The sequence below is a fragment of the Bufo bufo genome, chromosome 5 (genome assembly GCF_905171765.1).
Source record: "Bufo bufo chromosome 5, aBufBuf1.1, whole genome shotgun sequence".
Taxonomy (NCBI): Eukaryota; Metazoa; Chordata; class Amphibia; order Anura; family Bufonidae; genus Bufo; species Bufo bufo.
This window is the reverse complement of record NC_053393.1, coordinates 239,986,030-240,005,373: the sequence shown is the minus strand read 5'-3', so window position 1 is coordinate 240,005,373 and position 19,344 is coordinate 239,986,030. Positions and strand designations below refer to the sequence as shown.

At 41.7% G+C, this 19,344-nt stretch overlaps 1 protein-coding gene across 1 annotated transcript in view; it reads left to right on the top strand.

Moving 5' to 3' along the window:
• AVL9 (AVL9 cell migration associated) overlaps window positions 1–19,344 on the top strand; it is a 70,148-nt gene that overhangs the window by 32,620 nt on the left and 18,184 nt on the right. The window contains exons 5-10 of the mRNA XM_040432768.1: window positions 479–568; window positions 2,124–2,190; window positions 4,210–4,250; window positions 11,354–11,392; window positions 15,551–15,620; window positions 17,545–18,050. Of these exons, the coding sequence (XP_040288702.1) occupies window positions 479–568; window positions 2,124–2,190; window positions 4,210–4,250; window positions 11,354–11,392; window positions 15,551–15,620; window positions 17,545–18,050 (813 nt within the window). The remainder of the gene's footprint in view (window positions 1–478; window positions 569–2,123; window positions 2,191–4,209; window positions 4,251–11,353; window positions 11,393–15,550; window positions 15,621–17,544; window positions 18,051–19,344) is intronic.

Here is a 19,344-nt window from a genome sequence, read left to right as displayed (position 1 = left end):
AAACCTTATCTGCCACTTCTCTGTCCAAGCCTCCTGAGATTTAGCATGATGGGGTTATTCACATCTGCATTACAGGCTTTATTTGGACTCTCCGTCACAAATTCAGTTAAAGAAAATCTGCGCAAAATACCACAGAATGCTGCGCAATTTTGTCAGGTAAAATGATGGGCACCATAACGGAAATCTGGCGGATCTCTTTACAGTCCATGGAGTCCAGCTGGTGCATTTTCTGGCCGTCAACTGATAAATCCAGCAACTCTCTCATTTTTGTTGTTCTGATCCTGTAACAAGCAAGAACAACAGAAATGATTTAGTGGAGGCCCTCTTCTGTTTCATGTGCTTGGTGAGTGAATGCCATTAAACCGTCTGCAGATAGGAAGGTAGATCATTATGTTTTTCATCATATTATATGTGTCATTTGGTTCGATGTGTGAAATTTTACATCCTGTTGTAAGTTTTCTTTTCTTTTTTCCTTAAGCCCCTTTATGGATTACTTCAAGCAAAACTTCAACTAATCACTCACGCATACTTTGACGAAAAGGATTTCTCACAAATATCTATCCTTAAGGTGTGTACAACTTGTTAGGCTCACAGGAGCATGACATTGTTTCTTGAAGGGGGGAGGTGAGACACAAGACATGGTTTCCTGCAAGTTGCAGAACACCTTTTACAATTCCTTCATAAATATGAGGCAGTATTTTCTTGTGTATTTGCCTACATTGCTGAGAAAAATGAAGTTTTGATGTATTCAAATGAGCCTCTAGGAGCAATAGGGGCGTTGTCGTTACACTTGGAGGCTCAGATCTTTCTGTAACTGCCGCGCCCTATGCACTTTGACCAGACCTAGCAGTGTAAAGGTGATGTCGCTTGGCCCTGACTTCTCCTGAAGTCTTGCGCCACACCATGTGCTTCAGCATCCAGTACAGGCACAATACAGGAAAGAGGCTCGCATTTTCTTCTATACATCACATATGTGATCAAGTTTACAATGTATGACCCTGTCAATCAAAGTGCAGAGGACGCGGCAGTTGCAGAGAGAGCTCAGCCTCTAGGAGTAAGGGCAACGCCCCAGTTGCTCCTAGAAGCTCATTTGCATATAATAAAACATATTTTTTCTCAGCAATGTGGGCACATAAGTGCACATGCAACAGGCCTTTTGGCGCTCAAATCTTTGTAGGTCCAGCTTCTCTGATGTCTGGTGATCGATCAGCTGTTATCACTGGATTAGACTTTGTGTGGTCACTGATGCCCATATTAGGCTACTTTCACACTTGCGGCAGTCTGACCCGGCGGGCAGTTCCGTCGTCGGAACTGCTCGCCTGATCTGCATGTGACTGAAAGCATTTGTGAGACGCATCCGGATGCGGATCCATCTCACAAATGCATTGCAAGAACGGATCCATCTCTCCGCTTGTCATGCAGACAGACGGATCCGTCTTGTATCTTTTTTGACATTTTTACCGGTCTGCGCATGCGCAGACCGGAAGCATGGATCCGGCATTCCAGTATTTTGAATGCAATATCCGGCACGAATACGTTCCTAAGGGGAAAAATGCAGGATCCGGCATTCTGGCAAGTCTTCCGTTGCTACGGTTTTATCTTTTGCCTGATCAGTCAAAATGACTGAACTGAAGACATCCTGATGCATCCTGAACGGATTCAGAATGCATGGGGATATGCCTGATCAGTTCTTTTACGGTATAGAGCCCTTGTGACGGAACTCTATGCCGGAAAAGAATAACGCTCGTGTGGAAGTACCCTTAGTGAATGAAGTCCTCCAGAGCAGGAGAGGCTCTTTTCAGCAGATCATTACTTTGGTTCAGAGTGGTGGCATAAATGGGTCATCCCCTTTAAGTCACTGGGGTTGTCCATATCTCCAACCACATAAATCTTTGTTTAATATCTGATGCTATTAGGATGTTCGACAGTAAGTCCACTCAGTCCCTATGAAAATGCCAAGTCTCCATGGCACAATAGGCATTGCACATTCCCAAGTTTACAAAACCTATTCAGAAGTCCTCTGTTAATAATTCCAGCACGTCCATTATCTGCCTTTAGTGCCCTGAAGAAACATTGGAACATATGAAGGTGCCTAAAATTTTCTGTATTTTTTTTTCCTTCAGGAACTCTATGAACATATGAATGGTTCATTAGGTGGAAGTGCATTAGAGGGATCACAGTTGTATCTTGGTAATTTGCATTTTGTTCCTTTTCTGAAAAGTATGTCAACTTGCATTTCATCAGTCACAATGTAGACCTTAATTGCACAAGACACAAATACCAGGATTTTCGACGGCATAAAGTATTTTGGCTGCCAGGCATTTATAGAAGATTTCGAGAATGGCTGGAAAATAGTTTATAGAAAATAAATGTTGCATCTTATTAAGTAGTTTAAAGGGCTTCTGTCACCCCATTAAACCGTTTTTTTTTTTTCTTTACTAATAATCCCTACACTGCGATCTCAGCATACATAAGCTAATTAATGATTTTCGTTCAGTAGAATTTGCTAAAAATCAATTTTTAGAATATGTAAATTACCTTGCTACCAGCAAGTAGGGCGGCTACTTGCTGGTAGCAGCCGCATCCTCCGATCCTAATGACGCCCCCTCCGCTTGTTGATTGACAGGGCCAGGGAACGGAAGCGTTCTCTGCTGGCCCTGCCTGTTTTCATTCAATATCTGGCGCCTGCGCCGCGGCCGTACCTATCTTCAATCTGCGCAGGCGCACTGAGAGGCGGCCACTCACTCGGCCGCTCCATCCTCAATGCGCCGATGACGTCACATCTACACCCGGCGCGGGCGCATTGAGGATGGAGCGGCCGAGTGAGTGGCCGCGCCTTAGTGCGCCTGCGCAGATTGAAGATGGGTACGGCCGCGGCGCAGGCGCCAGATATTGAATGCTAACAGGCAGAGAACGCTTCCGTTCCCTGGCCCTGTCAATCAACAAGCGGAGGGGGCGTCATTACGATCGGAGGATGTGGCTGCTACCAGCAAGTAGCCGCCCTACTTGCTGGTAGCAAGGTAATTTACATATTATAAAAATCGATTTTTAGCAAATTCTACTGAACGAAAATCATTAATTAGCTTATGTATGCTGAGATCGCAGTGTAGGGATTATTAGTAAAGAAAAAAACAAAAAAAACGGTTTAATGGGGTGACAGAAGCCCTTTAAGAAACATCTTATTATAAGACACACCTTGGTTTTAGAGGATGAAAGTCATAAAAAAAAATTTTTTTCATCAGACCCTAGATCAGACAAAAAAAAAAAAACTCCCCTGCTCCAGACCGTGCGCTTTTCCTGCCCCCACCACTCTGGTCTTCTTCCAGGCCCCGTGCTGCATTGTGAACTGACGCTGCACACCTATGTGCCCTGCGTCCTGGCACTGTACGCAGTCAGTATACTCCCTGCCTCCTACACCTCCTACATACTAATCAGCACTTCCCTGTTTTCATTACTTTAGGGGGCAGTGCATGAGAAGGATTTTAAAGAAAGACAAGCAGAGAATGCCTGTGCCCCCTGGACTTGTACTTTAATTACTGTATGACTGATCGACAGAGCCTGGAGCATCACTCACCAGACAGGGATACAGTACTATCTGTGCCTACATTATGCCCTGCATACTCTGAAGGCTCAGGGATGGTGTGCACTTGTCTATGGTTGTTGTTAAGTGCATTTTCATATACATTATTGAGGTACAGTGGAGTATAACTGAAGAAAAATCTTTAAATGGAGTCTGTCTGCTCCAAAATACCCCCAAACTAGCGGGAGCACTGTATAGTGTAAGTGGTGCTGAATCCAATTATGTCCTTTTCATCTTCATTCCGATGCTGTGCTCCCGCATGCTTTACGAGGACTCCTCTTTATGTGTGTGAGCACGGGAGTCCACTTAATGCAGTTTATGAAGATAAAAAGTACACAATCAGACTGTATGTCATTGACCCTGTACACCTTTTACCCTAGTTTGAGGGGTATTTCGGAGCTGACAGATTCCCTTCAAATTAGGAAGCTAAATACATGGCCTGATATGTCATGCCAGAAACCTGTACTAAAATGCCTTGCCCTGCTCCTTTACCCACGTGACTTACTAGTATGCATGTGAATGAGCCTGAGCTACTTCCCTAGTCACAGTGTACTGGTATACAAACTATGATTCCAAAGGTTAACAGATGAGGCATTATAACAATAAATCTTTTTCTAATACCTTTCCAGGTCTTTCTCCACGTGATCTGGTACTTCACTTTAGACATAAGGTACTTCTTTTCTATATCTTTAACATTTGTGGAATAGTTGAACATGTGTCCAGTAAACCGGTCTACAGCATTGCAGCTATACACTTCGTACACAGCAAGAGTATTGCCCAGGCATAGGAGCTGCGCCCAGATCATCCATCGTGTGTCAGCTGCATATTACAGCGGGCACTCTGGTGCAGTTGACCGGATCAGACATCAGTCTGACCTGGCCTTTTAACCCCTTAGACGCCATCGACAATAGTGACCATATTGTTGGACAGAGGAAGAACACTCCCTCTGTCACCCCATCTGCGCACTCGTGACACGTTCAATACATTTTATATTGCTGTAATCATTGACCTGCAGAATAGCATTAAAGGGGTTGTTTCACTTCAGCAAATAGCATTTATTATGTAGAGGAAGTTAATACAAGGCACTTGCGTATTGTTATTATCCATGTAACTTCCTTTGTTGGTTTGATTAATTTTTCCGACGCATTATACACTGCTCGTTTCCATGATTACGACCACCCTCCAATCCATCAGTGGTGGCCGTGCTTGCACACTATAGGAAAAAGCGCCAGCCTTTCTGGTGGCCGTGACTGTTGGACCGCACATAGGCTAGTGCATTTTCCTGTAATGTGCAAGCATGGCCGCCGCTTCTGGATTGCAGGGTGGTCGTAACTACTGAAGCGAGCAGTGTATAATGCTATGAAAAAAGCAAGCAAAGGAAGCAATATGGATAATATGATAACTATACATCAGTAAGTGCCTTGTATTAAAGGGGTTGTCCAGGTTCAGAGCTGAACCCGGACATAACCCCCTTCTTCCCCCATTCAGCCCCTCTGAGTTGAGCATCGGAGCAGGGCTTTTTCTTAACATCTGGTGACATATACCAGGCTATGCTAGGCGGAGGCTTCTACCTAGCAGTAAGCCCGGTGACGTAAAACAGGCTAGGGCAGCGCTAAAGACCGCCCATTAGTGCCAGTGATGTCACCGGGACCACTGCTAGGTGGAAGCCTCCGCTTAGCATTCCCATGGTGAGACCCGATATGTCACCAGATTAAGTGCAGGGCAAGGGAGAGCATCAGCAGGAAATGCTCCGATGCTCAACTCGGAGGGGCAGAATGGGGGAAGAAGGGGTTACGTCCGGGTTCAGCTCTGAACCTGGACAAGCTCTTTAACTTATTCTAGATAATAAATGCTATTTTCTGAAGTGAGACAACCCCTTTAACATGCCATTTCTGTCATATGTTAAATGCTCTAAAAATGAAACCCCAAAAAATAATTGAAGAAAACAGTAATACATGAGTAGTTCTGCACATAGGGAGTCCAAATCCGAATTTTCGTACTGTTCCATGCTGTCAGCACTTAAAGCTGCAGTGAAATACACAATCAGGACTGCTGTGCTAACATAATAGTAGAAGTAGAAAAAAAATAATACTACTCATGTATCATAGTTCAAGATCATGATGTGGTGACGGATTACCTTTAACCTGTTCACTATGGCGCTGGAGCGATAAGCAAACATGGCGCCCGCTCGCACATGCAGCAGGCGTCATGGCCGGCAGGTCTCTGCTGTTTCAAACAGCAGAGACCTGCCGCTAATTACGGCAATAATGCTGATCACGGTAATTAAAGGCTTTAGGTGCCGTGATCAAGTGAGATCACGGCATCTATATGGTCATCGCCCCTGCGCCCAATGTGTTAGTAGTTGCTTTCAATGCTGAGTCTCGCTGACAAGACACACTTTGCCACCAGATGGCAGGCCAACATAAAAAATTAGCAATTGACAGTAATAAACTCATTTTAAAAATACATGGTTCAAAATGAAAATTTTAAAATCGTTACAAATTATTATTATTTTTTATATATAAAAAATAAAAAAAAGTTTAAATCACCCTCCTTTGTGTATGATTTAAAAATAAATACTTTAAATAACAAAAAATATAAACATCATGGGTATCACCGCGACTGAAAATGCCCATACTATTCAAAAATAAAAATATTTTTCCAATACGGTGAATGGAAAAAAGGATCAAAATGGCCAATTTGCTATTTATTTTTTATTTTTATTGCTTCTCTTACGTTTTATTAGGGATCACCGTTTACTCTCCCTTGTTTCTGTACCCCGTGGTGATGGTGTTATTAATTATCATACAGTATTTTTCAATTTCTTCTCTTAACCCTCAAAAATGTAATAAAGTGTGATCAAAAAGTCACACGCATTCCAAAATAGTATGAATAACAAGTACAGATTGTCCCGCAAACAATGAGCCCCCACAGCTCAGTAGATATAACAATATAAAAAGCTATGGGGGGGTCAGAGTACGGTGACGTAAAAAAAAATGTCATCCCCCTTACTGGTACTGTAAAATGCTTTTAATTTGCTACATGCGAGCCTAAAAAAACTTTGTAATATGCTTACCTTTCAAATTCTCAATTTTTCTGCAGTGGGCCTTTATGGATAAAATGTCATTGTGCCCAGCAGTGACGGACTTTAAATAACATAGTGTTGCAGAGAAATTTCCAGTTACTGAATAGTTCTAAACCATTTTGTGCACATAAAGCACAACTTCCTCTTATTCTAATAGTGCCAGCAAAATTAGCCAAGGGCATAATTTTGATGTACTTTTTAACCCCTTTCCGACATGCGCCATATATTCAGTGCAGTGGGAAGTGAGTTTCCGCATTCCGCCGTACATACCGTATTTTTTGGACTATAAGACATGCTACTTAGCAAGAATAATTGTTACTGAGTCTCTGCATCTTATAGACAGAAGGCTGAGCTCTCGGCAGCTCTGGACTGCTCTGCATTTGACTCCCTCTGCTCTGTGCTCCACTCGCCGCGTGTTGCTGCTGAAGCAGTGAGGCACGGAGCTGTCAGTACAGCCTCGGATCACAGCAGTACAAGCATATTTTCTAAGTTTGCCCACTCGCAAAACAGATGGAGAAAGGGGCTTGTGTGAGCAGTGAAACATGAAACCTAGGAGGGGGAGACCGTTACAGCCAGCAATGGGTCAGAAGCTGTAGTGTTGCTTCGTGGAAAGAAAGATATAATACAGCAATCAGTGTTACAGGTTAGTGACAACAGTTCTACAATTCAGTCTTTGTGACTTACAGTAGAGAAGAGCTGATTTGCTGAGTTCAGTAATGTATTTTCCTCTTTAGCAGTTACAGCCACTCAAAGCAACCCAGCAGCATGTGAGAACATTACCAGCCTGGCAAATGATGGTCAGAGACGGTGCTTTATGGGGCCAGAATCTTTCACCCTCTATTTAGTTTGCATATTGTGGACAGTACATCCCCTGTTTACACAGGGAGATTTGCTGCTAACAATAGTGTTTTTCCAGGCCAACCTAAAAGATGTGGCCAACCTACATATGCTACCACATTGACACATGATTAGTGTTGAGCGAACTTGTGTTTAAAGTTCGGCGTCTAAAGTTCGGGTTCGGGTTATCGAAGAATCGCATTATGGATTCTAAATTCCGTTGTGGTCCGTGGTAGCAGAATCCATAACGGGATACTTCAATAACCAGAACCCGAACTTTAGACGCCGAACTTAAATCACAAGTTCGCTCAACACTACACATGATCACAAACGAGCACTCTTATGAAAGCTCATTGAGCCACTTTATTACCTGTGTTAAAAGGCCAATACCTTGGAACACCAGGAAAGTTTTAATTAGCAGGAAATATTTTTTTCCTATTTTCTGATGTCTAAAACCTGGGTGCGTCCTATAGTCAGGTGTGTCTTATAGTCAGAAAAATACGGTATATGGTGCCCTGATTGAGCGGGCACATGAGCTGTGCTCATTTGATCAGGACAGGGGCTTGTCCGTTACCAACACCCAGGCCCCTGCTGTAACTGCTGCTCCATGGGGCCGTTTAACCCCATCGATGCGTTGCCACTGTTAGGACATGTCAATTTTCCTGTACAGTACATGTTGTAAAAACAAGATTTACTGCCTTTGGCAGAATTACTGCCTTTTCTTTATTGTACTTCCCAAAAAGCTAAAAAAAAAGTGATCAAAAAGTCGTATGTACCCAAAATAGGCCCAATGATAATGACAAGTCATACCAGAATAAATAAGCTCCTGCACAGTTCTGTGGAGAGAAAAATAAGAAAGTATGTTTCTCAGAAAATGGCTGTTCAATAGCAACATGGTGCCCATCTACTAATGCATCAAAATCTGTGCTGCAAAAGCCAAAAGATGGTCTTTCCCTGCTGCACCCTGCAGCGTACCCAAATGGCCGTTTACGTCCACATTTATGGCATTTTTTATTATTACCTAATAATTTAAGGGGTATGGTGTGTCTTAGATGGCACATATTGGCCACTGAAAGGACATGCCTGTGGAAAATTGCAGTTTTAATTTTGCACGGTCTGCAGCGCATTAAATTCTGCAAAATACTTGTGGCATCAAAAAGGGGTGACTTCTTCGGGGTTCCACTTATTATTTCACCCCAGAGCCTCTAGCAGTCAACACGAGCGGTGTAAATCACCACATTGGGCGTCAATGCACATGGTGCATTTGTAATCCTAAGAGCTCTCATACATTCAGGAAACCTAATAGGGCCACATATAGGGTGTTTAGGAAACCAGGAAGCACAGCATGTTAATAAGAGGGCTTGCTTCCTACACTGACCCATGCTCGGCATAACCTACTGGCCACTGAAATGGCATATCTGTGTGAAAATTGCAATCTGCTGTGCATAAACTTTTGCAAAACACCAGTGGGGTATAAATGCTCTCCCCTTCCCTTGGTAAGTTCTGTGATAGGTGTGGGGTCACTTCTTGGGCTTTTACTTTTTTTTCTTTTTTTTTTCTCTTTACTTTTCACCTCCGAACATCTGTAGTCGTTGATCAGTGCTGTAAAAATCACAAAACTAGGCCACAAATGCACATGGTTCTCTTTCTTTTCTGAACCCTGCAATGTGCCCAAACAGCAGTTTATGACCACATAGGGGAGTATTGTCCTACTCTGGGGAAAAATAATTTAGCAAATTTTGGGGTGCCTTTCCTCTTATTACTACTTGTTAAAGTAAACTTTTAAAGCTAAAACTACATATAATTCAAATAAAATGTAATTTTTTTATTTCATGTCCCATTTAAAAATATATATATATATGAAACACCTGTGGGGTCAAGCTAGTTACTTTAGTTTTTTTAGTTGAGTTCTTTGAAGGGTTTAATTAGCAAAACGGAGTAACTTTTTGAGTTTAACAATCTACCGGTACCCCAGGGGCTCTGCCAATGTGACATGGAGCCCAAAAAATCAGTCCAGCAAAATCTGCCCTCCAAAAGCCAAATGGTGATCCTTTCCTTTTGAGCCCTGTAGTGTGCCCATATAGAGGGATGTTACCGTATTCAGGAAAAAAATGGGGAACTAATTGTCGGGTGCTTTTTCTTTTGTTACCTCTTGTGAAAATGAAAAATATGGGACTAAAGCAATGCTTTATTAGAAAAAAAAATTGCAGATTTAGATTTTCACAGTGAAGGGTTTCCAATTTCTGTGAAACACCTGTAGGGTCAAAGTAACCCCTACACTCCTCGAAAATTCCTTGAGGGCTGTAGTACCTAAAAACCATTTCAGCAAAATATGCCCTCCAAAACACAAATGGTGTTCCTTCCCTTCTAAGCCCTGCGGTGTGCCCATACAGCATTTAACAGCCACATTTGGTGTGTTTCTTTAAACTGAAGAATCTGGGTAATAGATATTGAGGTTTGTTTTGCTGTTAACCCTTGTTGTGTTACTGAAAAAAATTGATTTAAATTTGAAAATCTGCCCAAAAAAAATGAAATATTTACATTTCACCTCTATTTTGCTTACAAGGGGTATTACAGTTTTGTAACTTTCAGCGTCAATTAACAGAAAACAAGACCTATTACTTACTAATAGTGATTGTTTATCTGTAGTATGCCGTTTTCCTTCACTCCATCCTGGTCATGTGACATTTTCCACTGTGTTAGGCTACTTTCACACTAGCGTTTATGCTGGATCCGGCAGGGTTCAGCAAAAACTCTTCCATTACTGATAATACAACCATCTGCATCCGTTATGAACAGATCCGGTTGTATTATCTTTAACATTGCCAAGACGGATCCTTAATGAACTCCATTGAAAGTCAATAGTGGACGGATCTGTTTTCTATTGTGTTAGATTGTGTCAGAGAAAATGGATCTGTCCCCATTGACTTGCATGGTCGGTTATGATGGATCTGTTTTGCTCCGCATCCCAGGACAGAAAGCATGAGAACGGAATGGAATGCATCGATATGAGAACGGAATGGAATGCATTTTGGAGCATTCCGTTCTGTTCAGTTAAGTTTTTTGTACCCATTGACAGTGAATGGGGACAAAACTGAAGCGGTTTTTTTCCCGGTATTGAGACCCTATGACGGATCTCAATATGGAAAATAATAACTCTAGTGTGAAAGTAGCCTAAGCTCCATATCCTGGTGTCATCAAGCCATTATCTGAGGTGGGGCAAGGCTCTGCCCTGTAGGCACAACATTGTTGGTGAACTTGCCTCTCAGGGCTGTGTTCTGCTCATCATCCTTGACCATGCCCTGCACATCTAAAGGGTTTACAAAGTTTTTAAAATCGGTTTTGAATCATTTGAGGGGTGACATTTCTAAAAATGGGGTAATTTTATGAATGGTTTGTATTATGGAAGCCCCTCAAATCACTTCAGAACTGAATTAGTCCTTTTAAAGTCAGTTTTTTTTTTTTTTTTTTTTGGAAAATTGCTTCTAAAATTCTAAGCCTTTTAACATTCTAAAAAAAAATTGACATTTACAAAATGATGCCAGCATAAGGTAGACATATGGTAAATGTTAACTATTTTATGAGTTATCACTATCTTTATTACAAGCAGAGAAATTCTAATTTAGAAATTGCTAATATTTACACATTTTCTGTAATTATTTATTTTTTTATAAATAAAAGTAAAACTTTTTGAGCTGAATTTGCTACTAACAAGAAGTATGATGTGCCACAAAAAAACAGTCTCCAAAGGTATTACCACATAAAGTGACACGTCCGATTTGGAATATGAGTCGGGAAGTTGAAAACTAGCTATGTATGGAAGGTGTTAATGGTTTTCTCTTGTTTTTCAGGTGTTAATTTTGTTTAAACTCATTCTCCTTGAGAAAAAAGTAAGTGGGTTTATTATAGAATAGAGACTACCGTATATATATAGTTGAACTGGGCTCAATAATCCACATACATGTGCCTTTATAAGGGTACTTTCACACTAGTGTCGCTGGATACCGGCAGGCAGTTCCATCGCCGTAACTGGCTGCCGGATCCGGCAATCTGTATGCAAACGGATACCATTTGTAGACTGATCCGAATGCGGATCCATCTCACAAATGTATTGCAATACCGGATCCGGAAAAACTGATCTGGTATTTATCTTTTTCACATTTTTAAAGGTCTGCGCATGCCGTATCTGGCATTAATGCATTTCAATGTAAAATAATGCCGGATCCGGCATTCCGGTAAGTGTTCCGGAATTTTGGATGGAGAAAATACCGCAGCATACTCCGTCCAAAAACCGTACAGTGACTTGAACTGAAGACATCCTGATGCATACTGAACGGATTGCTCTCCATTTAGAATGCATTAGGATAAAACTGATCAGTTTTTTTCCGGTATTGAGCCCCTAGGATGGAACTCAATACCGGAAAAGAAAAACGCTAGTGTGAAAGTACCCTAATATGATTCTTTTGGTTTATATAAAATATGGATTGCTCTAAAGTTTGGTTCTTCGCGAATATGTGCATGTTGCTAGCTGTACTAAACTCGTAGTGCTCATAACTTCTCGAAAGCAGAATTATAAAGTCCATTTAAGCGTGTGAGATTGTCCTGTTTTATGAATGATCAGTTTTTCACACATTTAACATTACAAACTCTCCTAATCCCCTTTTAGCAAAATATAACCCAGACAGCTTTCAAATTTGTGTCAGCTGAATTTCTTAGAGGAAAAGGCAGATTGCTATCGTATTGTGCCTGTGCAGCAGTTTACATTGTCGTAGCTTTGATTAAATTGGTTATCTAGCAGATCAAACATTTTTAACAAGGCTTAGAGTCAGTGGCGTAGCTCTTCCTGAATGGGCCCCCTTCTGGGTCAGGGCCCCAAAGCAGCCGCTTCCCCTATAGTTACGCCCCTGCTTAGAGTGGTCTAAGATAATAAAATAATTTATATATGCCTTACCAATCTTACGCCACTCCCATTTGACCCTTTCCCCATTCCCCGACAGTCTCTGATTCCTGGTCCCACCATGCAGGAAAGGATCGCTTAGCCAATGTCTGGCCTCTCGGCCATTGGCTATGTGGTTATTTCCTATGGGTTTAGAGAGACCAGGAAGCAGAAACTGACACGGGACTGGGACCATTTGAATGGGAGCCAAGGGGGATATTGGTAAGGTGGGTTACTTATTTATTATTTTAGACCATTTGGAGACTTTTTTTTTTTTTTTTTTTTTTTTTTTTTTTTTAACCCAACGGACAACCCCTATAAGAGCCAAAATCTAACCTTAAACCGCTAGTGATCGCCAATATGCTGTTTTTAGGCAGTCATTAATGGGCCTTAGGCTAGACCTCCACCTTTTATAAAGCCGCCTAGGAGCCCAGCTCTCTCATGACAGCTGGGCTCCTGCTCTAGCGGCCTCGATTTGTAGAAGCACTGATACGGGCCGTTATACCCCTTAGCCATCTATGTTATCTCAGGCATTTGCACCCCGCAGTCTTATATGATGTCTTCCCAAGTCAGCCAGGGGCCTAATGAAGGCCCCCAGGCCTGCCTGAATTTAAGCATATCAGATTGCTCCTCTCTGGCGCAGCCTGATAGTGGCTGTAAGCATAGTACTGACAGTTATAATACACTGTTCTGCAAATGTATCATAGTGCATTAGAAAAGCAATCAGAAGATATAAATAGTTAAAATAGTATAAAAAAAATCTCCTTTGAAAAAAAAAATCTTCCATTGAAAAAATTGCAAAAGATAAAAAAAAACAGCACATATTTGGTATTGCCATGTCCATAAGGACCCACACTTTATCATGCAAATTATCCTGGATGGTAAATGCCATAAAACAAAAAAACATGCTGGAATATATATATTTTTTTCTTTCTTATTTGCAAAAGTCCTCGCACATCTCTATAGAGTGAAAAATAAAAAAGTTAAGTCTTGAGATGCGGCAATGCAAAAACATTTTCTTTTTTGTGTTAAAAAAAGTTTTTTATTGTGCAAATTTAGTAATAATTATATGCATTTGGTATCGCTCTAATTGCACTGACCCAGAGAATTGTTATTTATGCCAAAAAATGAACGCCACAAAATTTATGATTTGTAAACTCTGTGGCAGTATTGCTGTTTCCAAAAAGAACTAAAAAATACAAATTGCCCCACAAAAAACAAGCCCTAATATGACTGCATTGGTAGAAAAATAAAAAATTTATAGATCTTGGAATGTGCAATGTAAAATATTGGTTGGTCAATAAGCCCAAAACCAGGTTGGTTACTAAGAAGTATAAAAATAATGTTCCTAAAGGCTGGGCCCACTTCAAAATTATAAAATAACAAATACTAACCTGCTTAAAAGAATTGTTCACCTTTTATAACCTTTTGTACAGACCCCACAGTGGTATTCATACTTACCTGATCCCTGCCGTTGGGCTCCGGCTCCATCACTGCCCTGATGGTTCTTCAGGTCTTTCCATGTCAGCCTTTGGTTTGCCAATGACTAGCTGCAGAGGTCACGTGTCTCTCATGCGGCACTTGACCCGACCCACTGATGGGCCACATGGTTGATGCGTCACCCCTCTGGCTATTGAATGGCTGCAGCAGTCCCGTGACCAGTGTCAAACCAGATGTTGAGACCTGGGACAGCGATGGAGCCGGACCTCAGTGATGCGGATAAGGTAAATATGATGACTGCTGAGGGTCCAGCTACACTGTGCAGTCTGTACAAAAGGTCATAAAGGTGAACAACCCTTTTAAGCTGCTGCTGGTTCAGAGCTACCACAGCTCCAGTCCTTGCCAGTCTCCTTTTTATTTTGGGGTGTTGGGTTAGGTGCTCCACTGGTCACAGCAGACCGCTGGGGACATTCACTGGTGTCAGCCGACAGTAGTCACGCCGAGATTGAACGTAACTGCTGCTCTAAGTAAATAGAGACCGTTGGTGTTGGGCCAACTGCAGCTTAAGGGTGGGTACACATCACGTTGAAAGGATGGGAAAAACCCAAAGCTGGTAAGTATTGTATTAAATGTATTATTTTAAACCCCGTATAGTCAGTTTTATGGGTTCCAGTTTTGTCTCGGTTGCAACTAACACCTTGTATCTCTGCATTTAGATGGCAGACTGTGTAATGCAAAGACATCAGCAGTCTTCCAGAGTATAAAGAAATTGGTTGTTCAAACCAGACAACCTGTTTAAATCGTAAAGGCTAAAAGATATTGTACTTCACCTACCACCACACACCCCTGCACTGCTCATTGTCTCCGAATTGACTGATCATAGCCGTACACTGAAGTCTGTGCAAGGGAGAGATCAGCAGAGGGCATAGAGACAAGATGCATTTGCCTCATCGATTGAGTCAATTATTTCACCCCAGAACTGGATGATTTTTCACATGATAATCCAGCTCTTGGGAGGGATAAATCGCCCACCAGTATTTGCAGATGGATCTGGTTTATGCCTCTGCAGCTCGTCCTCCCCCCCCCCCCCCCCTAGACCTCAGTGGGCTGTTTATGCACTTCTGTGTATGGATTTGCTCAGTCATTTCAGAGGCTATTATCCGTGCAGGGGCGGGGGGAGAGAAATAAGTTTGGAAACAGGAACTTTTCTTTAATAAAATATATTACAGAGTTTAAGGGGTTTTCCAATATATCTTTACTATGACCTATCCTCTGGATAGATCAGCAGTATCTATTTGGTGGGGGTCCAACACCCGGGACCTTCGCCAATCAGCTGTTTGAGAAGGCACCAGCACATGCAGTAGTGCCGCAGTCTTCTCCCTGCTCACCAAATACATCGCTGTCCATTTGATAGCAGCTGGTATAGCGGCTCAGCCACATTTAACTTCAGTGGGGTTGAACTGCGCCTAGGCCACGTGACCAATGAACGTGACCGGGTGTTGGACCCCCACCGTTAAGATACTGATGACCTATCATGGGGAAAATGAAAAAAAAATAAAAAATCTTTGAAAACCTTTTTAAATATTATCACCTGTACTATTGAATTATAAAAAAACAAAAGTCTGTGATTAATGACCTTAGCTTCAATAATCCTTATTCACATCTTCTACAGGTCCTATTTTATGTGTCTCCTGTTAACAGACTAGTGGGTGCATTGATGACTGTCTTGTCTCTGTTTCCAGGTCAGATATGATTCAAACTAATATTCCTGTTTTAACCCTGTTTCCCGTTGTTGCTTTAAAAATTTGTACGTATGAATGTAAGTGTATGTAGAACTAGAAAGGCTACAATTTCTGGGGAAATTGTGTGAAGTGTTCTTGCCTCCACCAGTAGTCTACAACTGGAGTGGGCGGAGTAACTGTTGTGTGGCTGGAGTAATTGTGGAAAAGTTGGACTGGGCAGAGTAACTGTGTGGAGTGTTTGGAGTGAGTAAAGATAGTAAACATTACACTAACCAATTGATTGATCAAATGTAAAAAGTGGACATGGCAAGCTTGATAGAGTGAGAAATGCATTTAAACTTTTATTTATTTATATAGCACATTTAATTGCAACGTTGTTGCCCAAAGTGCTTCACAGTTACATTAAAACATACATTTATAAAAACATTAGCAGCCGATTTGTGTAGGTGGGCTTGAAAATGAGCGAGTGGTGGCAGTTTAGAAATCATGTCCTGATTTTTCAGCTCGCACTCTAGCTTTTGTCACTTTGCTGGCTGCTCACACACCTGGGTTCCTATGGCAACTCGCTCTACAGCAAGGGCAGAGAAGAGCGGTTAAAAACAAACTGCTCCAACTTGCTTACTTCACTGGCAGTTGCCCTCTTCAAACGGTTGTAGTTTAAAAATTATAAATCCTACAGCGAAGAGCTTTGAGAATCACAAGACCCAGACCTACATTTTGATGCATAGTATGTCTCTGAAATATGAAAAATGAAGGCACAGTCGCAGTTTAGAAATTGCCCTTAAAATTTTAGGTGGCTAGAGTGGAGTTTCAATAAATATCAATGGGCGGTGTGAGTTGCAAATGGTCATATTGTGAAAACTATCAGGATTATGGCTTAGCCTTGAACACTTTAGTGGCAGCAGGGATAGCTGAACGTTTTGATATAAGATTTGTGTAGGTGGGCTTGAAAATGAGGGAAAGAAATCATTTCAGTTTAGAAATCATGTCCTGATTTTTGAGCTCACACTCTAGCTTTGAACATTCCGCCATTCATTTCTATGGGACCAATTTTGCCACAAAAACGCTGATATTTCATGAACCATTCAGCGAAACGTTCCACAAAGTAATTGCTCACCAATCAGGAACAATCCGCACGTTTGGGTATATTACCGTCTATGTAGTGTAAAAACGGTGGGAGGAGTTAGGGTGCTAAATTTGGCTATAATAATAAGAATATATATGTGAGATAACAGTGAGTGGTCTTGCCATGCAAGAACACTTTATAAATGTCCTATTGGAATACTGTGTGCCAAATTATTATAAAGGAGCACCCTACAGCTATATGGAGCATATTCCCGGCCGCATACACTCTACTACCATTGTTTCACACAGTGGCCAAATCGTCAGAAATCAAATCAGATAATTGACCATATAGGCAGCCAGCTTCACATACCTTTTTAGGATCTTTCACAAACTTTTTAGGTTCTGTTTGTCAGATCCTGGCCTCACTAGAGGATTTCCATGTAAGCAGTTTAGACCAAATGGGTAAATGTTTCCAGATTATGTTTAGGTTCCTGGTACATACACAGAACATATCCATAGGCCCTATTCTCCTAAGGTTTGCCAATCATTTTTGTCTTTCCCAAACCTCTATGCATTATTTTTTTAGCTATAGTGGGCCACCGCCCAAAAAACATTTATCGCACAGGCGACATATGCAACTGTACGGCTCTAGAGCCTTCCATCAGAGGTGCATGTCAGGAATACTCCCAATATATACATCTGATAGAAGGCTCAGGCATGATGTGAACAGGACATTAGAATAGTATTTCTGTAAATGTAAGCCTCAGTCATCTACAAGTAAAAACAAATTAGAAACATTCTGGCTATGTCTTAAATACCATTGGTTTTATTAGATTTCTTTCTTTTTTTTCTTGCACAGGTATGATTGAGCATGGACTCACAGACAGTTCTCACTACAGACCTCGGCAAAGTATTGCAGAAGAAGACATTCCTGCGGTTTCATCGTCACATGACAATAGTCCAATATCTTCTCGGAGTTCTAAAGAAGATGATGCTGAAATCAGGCACTCCTCTTCAGAAAAGCCCAGCAAACCAGGTGTTTCAGTTACTGAACCTGAGGTGGATGCTAATGGCAGTATAGAGCATCTCAGACCTCCATCTCACACATCTCCAGAATCTGTTGAGAGTGACTGGGAGACACTAGATCCAAGCATACTGGAGGAGTGTACGACAGCAGATGAAGGGGAAGTGTGGACTTTGGGAACAGGACTTAGTGAACCTCTTACTAAGGACACAATTGCTTCTGGAAGTGTTCCCATAACAGTCCAACCCCAATCTAAAACAGGACAGGTTGTATTTACTCCTGGACTTATATCTGGTTTAGAAGAAGACAAGTATGGAATGCCATTAGCAATTTTTACCAAGGTAAGAGTGATTGCAAATGAAAGGTCTAAGATATGCCATACATTTCTGATAGGTGTGTGTCCCACCTCGGGGACCCACTTTGGTCTCCAGAACTGGGCCCACGAACTGAATAGAGAACACACATCACAAGCACGGCCACCCTTCTGTTCAACTTGAAGGATAACAGGCCGAATTAGATGGACAGTTGTCTTTTTTTCCAGCCTTATATACTATGTTACTATGTTAACCTTTTGTAAGTTGAATATTGTAACTTGAGAACATCATTTAAAACTGGGGATTTGATTCTGAACCCCCAAATTGTCATTTTGTGAGTAAAGAACAATAAGCAGATAGGCAGGACATATTTACAAAAAGCAACCCCCTATGCAGTAACAGTGTGAGATGCTGGAAGCTGTAAATTTAAATCACAGGAGCTTCTTCAGGGACACTGTACAGTGAAAATGAAATGAAACCACCCTCAAGTGGTGTCCAAAGAAGCAGCTCACACTGGTACAGGATTTACAGAACATGTAGTGAATGGAGAGGAGGCTACTAGAAAGCCACTTCAGTAATACAGCGCCTCTTCCTGCTCCCCAATGCCATTCGCTGGTTCACAGGCTTTTATCAGTGAAGTAGACATGCTGATAGATCTTCTAGCCCAGGGATGCTCAACCTGCGGCCCTCCAGCTGCTGCAAAACTACAACTCCAAGCATGCCTGGACAGCTATCCGCCTACAGCAGGGCATCGTGGGAGTTGTAGTTTTACAACAGCTGGAGGGCCGTAGGTTGATCCATCCCTGTTCTAGCCAGTTGAAGGTGCCACGGAGCAACATGGTCTGTGGCCTTGTAAGTTGAATTTGTCTTCAAGTTACAGTGGTCCAGAAGAGGCCATTGGAAGATGCAGATATTGTAACCAGAGGCTTTTGTAATTTGAGGGGCCACTGCATGTTTCCATGTAGGTGGTATATACAGTACAGACCAAAAGTTTGGACACACCTTCTCATTCAAAGAGTTTTCTTTATTTTCATGACTATGAAAATTGTAGATTCACACTGAAGGCATCAAAACTATGAATTAACACATGTGGAATTATATACATAACAAACAAGTGTGAAACAACTGAAAATATGTCATATTCTAGGTTCTTCAAAGTAGCCACCTTCTGCTTAGATTACTGCTTTGCACACTCTTGGCATTCTCTTGATGAGCTTCAAGAGGTAGTCCCCTGAAATGGTTTTCACTTCACAGGTGTGCCCTGTCAGGTTTAATAAGTGGGATTTCTTGCCTTATAAATGGGGTTGGGACCATCAGTTGC